The 6,053-nt window shown below is 53.9% G+C and overlaps 1 protein-coding gene across 1 annotated transcript; it reads right to left on the bottom strand.

Moving 5' to 3' along the window:
- Positions 1–962: 962 nt before the first annotated feature.
- ARL4D (ADP ribosylation factor like GTPase 4D) lies at positions 963–2,932 on the bottom strand. The gene is made up of 2 exons (XM_032396504.1): positions 2,836–2,932; positions 963–2,269 (listed from the first exon to the last, which is right to left on the bottom strand). Exon 2 carries the CDS (start codon positions 2,173–2,175, stop codon positions 1,570–1,572), a length of 606 nt encoding a protein of 201 aa, XP_032252395.1. The 5' UTR covers positions 2,176–2,269; positions 2,836–2,932; the 3' UTR covers positions 963–1,569.
- Positions 2,933–6,053: the final 3,121 nt, after the last annotated feature.

The following is a 6,053-nucleotide window of genomic DNA, read 5'->3' as shown; positions in this document are numbered from 1 at the left end:
GGGGCAGACTTGAAAGTCTGGGCAGAGGCCCTCTGGACCTCACAACATTAGCATTTTATTCTTTTTTTTTTTTTTTTAAAGATTGTATTTATTTCAGAGAGAGAGCATGAGCAGGGGGAGGAGCAAAGGGAGAGGGAGAAGCAGACTCCCTGCTAAGCGGGGAGCCCATAACAGGGCTGGATCCCAGACCCTGAGATCATGACCTGAGCTAAAGGCAGACGCTTAACCAACCAAGCCACCCAGGTGCCCCTAGCATATTATTCTTATTACCACTATTGGTGGCCTACACCTTCCCCCTCCTCCCCTGGAGGGGGGAGTGGATGTCTAGTAGTCCACACTCCCACCAGGCACAAACCGCGACTGCTATTACAGCCCCTCTTGTGGGAACAGCCACCATTCCCAGAGCTGGACAACTCACAGCTTAGTCACCAGGGCCGGGCTGGCTCAATCCAGCCCAGACCTCCCCAGCACCAGCCCCTGCCGCTGCTGCCGGTGAGCTGTGGTCAGCAGGATTCAGCACACGGAGATGGCTGAAAGCCAGGAAGGAATTACTTTCCATATTCACAGGATCCCCCAAGGTGGAAAAAAAAACAGATCAGCCTGAGTGCCAAGGAGTGGGGGAGGATGAGAACAGAATGGCTCCTTGAGGACTTACCTATATAAACCTAGGAAAGTGTCCCCAAGGACCAGCTGGTATGAGGGGCAAGTAAGAGCCAGGGGATGAGGGGAGGGGGGAGGAAGCAGGAGAAAGAAGGGACACCCCCCAAAAAAACCTGCAGAAATCAGGTAATAGCTTGGGAGAGGGCAATTTCAACTCCATCTGTAATTTCCACCAGCCATCCCGTGTTTCCTTTGCAAATTCAGCTTCAAGATAAAACTCCCCCCACCCATTCCTGCCACCCATACAGAAATCTGGGACTACTCCTGGGGCTGGGTAAGAAAATGCCAGACCAAGGTCAGAGCTACAGTATCATCAGTCTTTAATAACTTATAGGCAAATGCTAAAAAATAGTTAATAATACTACAGAGGACACACACGGCTTATAAAAACAGTTATGGATCTACAAATGTGGGGAAGGGTTCCTGGCACTTTCACACAGACACAAAAATAAAGACTATTGTGACTAGCATCCTTAGAAAAGCAGCCTGGGGGACACCCCCAGTTGGGGGGGTGGAGGTGGGGAGACAGTCCTCGTTCATCCCAAATGCATTCTCCAAACAACCTTCTTTTGCTCCAAACAACCTTCTTCTGCTCCAAAACACATCTCATCAACAAGCCAGAGAAGAAAAGAAGAAACAGGGTCGAGGTAGAGTCACGGCTTACATTTAAGCCTCCCCAGTCCTGCAGCCCTCTTTTCTCCAGAGGTGGGGATGAGGGAGGGAGAGGAGAAGACATCCCATCTCCCCTCCCCTCCCCAGTGCTGCACTAGAACAGGACCCCCAGTGTGCTCCTTGGTCCTTCACTGAGGCGGACAGGTCCTGCAGCCCAGAGCTGAGGGAGGGGCCACGGGCTCCGCCTGGCTGTCCAGGTGTACAGACCCCTACTGGTGAGAAGGGGACAGCCTCGGGTCACCGTCTCTTCTTGCCTACCCGGGCTGCCTTCTTCCTCTTGAGGATCATCTCGTACAGGCGCTCCAGGCCCGGCTGCAAGCCCAGCCCATCCACAGCGCTGCAGCCCTGCACGTGCGTGAGCGTGGCGGCTGCAAGCTCTCGGACCGAGAGCCTCTTCTCAACCTCGGCAGCGCTCAGCGCCCCAGGCTGATCCTGCTTATTGGCCAGCACGAGCACAGGCACACCCTGGTTGTCCGAAGCCCGGCTGATGCGGTGTAGCTCCACCTTGGCCTCCTCCAGGCGCTCAGCCTCGGCCGCATCCACCACAAACACCAGCCCGTCTGTCCGACGTGTGTAGGAGCGCCACAGTGGTCGCAGCTTCTCTTGCCCCCCGACATCCCACACTTGGAAGGTGATGCCACGGGACCCTCCCAGGGGCACCCGGATCTTCTCTGTGTTGAAGCCTTTGGTGGGTACGCTCTGGACAAACTCCTTGAACTTGAGGCGGTAAAGGAGCGAGGTCTTTCCAGCAGAGTCCAGCCCAACGACCACGACATGCAGGGCCTGGAAGTGGGGCAAGAAAGAGGAGGCAGTGGGAGCCATCTCAGTCAAGTGGTTCCCCATGGTGAGCTCCAGCTAAGGTGCAGGTCAGGGGGCACACAGGAGAGGCAGGAAGGTGGCCTTGAACTGCAGGCTTTGGGGACCGCGGCTGGGTTATCTGAACGGGAAAAAGTCAGGGGAGAAAAAAAGGAGACGTTTAAAAATAAACATGATATGTGCAACTTCTAGATCCTGTCCTAAATCAGTCGCCCATCCTTCCTTTTTAAAATTCCAGTTTTTGTTTTGTTTTTTTAAACAGCTCCAAGTGTAACAGAGGCGCTCCCCGCTTTCAGGGGAGACGAGATCTACAGAGACCCCCGGGTCCTGGACACAGGTTGGGGGGTGAGGCCTTGATCTGGAGATGGTCGGCTTCCCGCGCCTCTTCTCCGAGCTCGTGGCGCGGTCGCAGACGCAGAGACCCTCATTCCCCACGCGAGAATCCTCACAGGAAGGAGCAGGTCGGGCAGCGCCCCCCAATTAAGTTAGGGTACGGGCGCTCAGACGGGAGAGTAAGGCCCGCTCCCGCCTGCCCTCCACGTCCCCAAGCGGTTGACACGACCCTCCTTAACACCGCGACCCCCTTCCCGCTGTCCCGTGACACTTCGCCTTGCCCGGATCGCCGACTCCAGCTCCCCAGGTCCCCGCACCGGAGCCACCTCAGCTCCGCCTGAACAGCCCCTTTACCTTCCGGCAGCCGCACTCTCCCCAGGCCAGCCACCCGAGCCTCCACGCGAAACTGCACGCCCGCCCCCAGCGCGTGCCACGGCCGCCAGCACCGCCGGCGCTGCTGCCACTGCGGAGCCGGCCCCGCGACTCCGCCTTAAAAAGCCGCGCGTAACGTCACGCAGCGCGGGCCAATGAGCAGTCCCGCGGCGGCGGGGAGGGGCGGGGCGGGGCGGGGCCTGGAGATACGTGCCCGGCGACCCACGACAACCCGGCGATGGACGTGTGCTCGGTTAGTGAACGTTTTATTTGATCTTTTCTCCCATAGTCTAATATTTGGAGGTAAACTCGGGATGGAAAGTGAGAGGGACAGACGTGGCAGCGTTTGACTTGGAGAGGTGAAGAGCTTCGTAGTCTACGCGGCGGCATCCTCCTCCCCCCACCCCCCGCCCACCCCGAGATAGCCACCCCACGTACACACTGCCCCCGCCAGGGTCTGCTGGAGAGATGCTCACAAATCTTACTCTTTTATCTTTCCTAAGTCAGTGTTCAAACCTGTGTAACCCCGGAACCTCATGAAACAGCCTAAGCCTGGGCGCCTGGGTGGCTCAGTTGGTTAAGCGACTGCCTTCGGCTCAGGTCATGATCCTGGAGTCCGGGGATCGAGTCCCGCATCGGGCTCTCTGCTCAGCAGGGAGTCTGCTTCTCCCTCTGACCCTCCTCCCTCTCATGCTCTCTGTCTCTCATTCTCTTTCTCGCAAATAAATAAAATCTTAAAAAAAAAAAAAAAAAAAGAAAAGAAACAGCCTAAGCCTAAGCCCATTACCCCATTGATCCTCACAGCAGCCTGTAAGGTAGGGACTGGTGCGGTCTGCATTCTACAGGGGAGGAAAGCTCCGAAGGGTTCAATGACTTGTCTAAGGTCACCCAGCCAGGAAGTGGCTGAGCAAGGATCTGTCTGAATCCGGTGTCTGGGCCCCTGACGGCATAGCTCTCCCTCCTCTCTCATCGGGGAGGCCATAGGGTTAGGCATCCTTAGCAGAAATCCCTCAACCGCTGGTTAGAGTGCTGACCAGAAGCAGACACTCCAAGGCCCTCCCTTGTTCAAATAGGTAAAGAGGGAATTCTTCACTCCTCAGGACTTTGATTGACCTCATTCATACTGTGTGCTCTGCCAGAGAGACTCTGCGGATATAGAGGATGCGGAGGCCACAGGGCCTGGCCTCAAAGGGCTTAAACTCTAGTGAAAAAACAAGACTGGCCACTGACAGGGAACACTGGGCCTCTGTAAACCTGAGATAAGTCCTCGTAGGACTTCAGAGGAGGGAGAGAAGGTGTGAACTGGAAGCTTCTGGAAAGTGTTCTGTAAGTTAATGAGTCCTGTGTAGGATTGGTTAGGAGGGGGAGAGGACTGAGTGGCATCTCCCCAGCCATTGCAGCCTGATACGATCTGGGCAGCCCTGAAGAGGAGGAGATGTCACAAAAGGACAGTGTGACCAAAAGGATATCAGTGATTACCTGCAGGGGGAGGTAAGTAAAATTGAAGGAAGGGAGGAGGATCAAAGGAGAATAAGATCATAACCCTATTATTTCCTTTTTTACAAGGAGGCTGGATTCTTACATTTACTGTGTAATTCAGTATTAACCCTTTTTAAAGGTTATATTTGAGGGGGATCGGAAAAAGAGTAGGGGAAGTCACTGCTAGACAGGAGGGCCTAGCCCTTTCCTGCCCACTGGCCTCCCATCCATTTAGCACCAGTCTGCCTTGCCACCTCCTCCTTCCCCTCCCTCCTCTAAAACCAGCCACCTGGTTTCCCCAGCAATGCAAGGAGCCTCCTGGAATCCCCAAAGACATAAAGACCTTAGGAAATTAGTGTTATACTCCATATTGGGGGGGTGGCAGATTGCCACAGGAGCTAAGACACAGAGGTGGCCTGTGTTAGGAGAGGGGAAGACAGCAGGCCACAAAGTTGGAAACTACTACCGTGTTGAGTGGCCACTGCATGCCAGGCTCTGGTCTGAGAACTCTGCATACTTTTCCTTTTTGATTTTTTTTTAATTTTAATTTTTTTAAAGTAAACTCTACACCCAACGTGGGGCCTGAACTCACAACCCCAAGATCAAGAGCCACGTGTCCCACCCACCGAGCCAGCCAGGCACCCCATACTTACAAGAAGTAAGTATGGTTATTCCAGAAAGAAAGAAGCACTGAAAAGTTAGGTAATTTGTCCAAGGTGAGTCTGCTAGAAATTGGCCAAACTTGGCATTGAGCAAATGTTACAACGCTGTGAAACTGAAAACACACAGTAATGAGAAACACAGATTGTCTCGTGTTTCTTCTGCAACCTTTGAAACTTCCTGGGCCTCACAACCGGGAGGGAAATTGTCACTTGATTATCTGATAAAAGTGATAAAACTGGCAATCCTACCCCACCCTTCATCTTTCTGGTTTGCCAGAGGTGTTGATGAACAAATGGGGAGGAAGAGGTGGGGCAGGGAGAGGTGAGGCAAGGGGCCCAGCTTCTCAGGGCAGCACTAGGCTGTGGGCTTACCGCAATTTGTCCCCTTTAAATGGAAACTCCAGTTCCCCCCTCTACACACACACACACACAAACACACATACCCTGTCCCCAGGGAGCCTTCCTCCATTAATGACCATTTTCCTTCCTGGCAGCCTCACCTCTGCAGCCCTTTCTCTCCACAAGATCACAGCCCAGGACCTCCTGTATTGGGGGATTCACTGCAGAGAACATTTGAACATTTGTACATTGAACAATCATATATGGAGTGCCTGCTAGGTTCTGAGCATACAGCCCTGAGTGAGATGGATAAGGACCTGCCCTCTTGGAGTGTACACTCTAGAGGGGAGAGACAGGCAATGAATAAAGAAGATGGTTTCAGATGGTGATACTTGCCATCAACGGAAATAAAACAGGGAGATATGTCAGAAACTCGGGAAAGGAACTACTTCAGACTGCAGGGAGCAGGCTGCTCAGGAAGGCTTCTCCAACAGGTGACATTAGAGCCAAGGCTTAAGTGACAGGGGTCAGGTCAGCGTTCAAAACAGAATGACTAGCTGGGAGCTACCCGCTTCCTTTTGTGGGCTCCCCCACGTGGATGAGATTCCAGCTGCTATGTCATCGTTCGTCCCCAGAGCTGTCTCCCCACCAGACGAAGCCCTGAGCCCAGGAGCTGGTTCCTGTCATCCACAGCTCCAAGGTGCCCAGCGCTTGACAGGA

Source organism: Phoca vitulina, unplaced genomic scaffold (assembly GCF_004348235.1).
Source record: "Phoca vitulina isolate PV1807 unplaced genomic scaffold, GSC_HSeal_1.0 scaffold92, whole genome shotgun sequence".
In the NCBI taxonomy this organism is placed as follows: Eukaryota; Metazoa; Chordata; class Mammalia; order Carnivora; family Phocidae; genus Phoca; species Phoca vitulina.
Note: the sequence above shows the minus strand (reverse complement) of the source record. Positions and strands in the feature narration are given on the sequence as shown.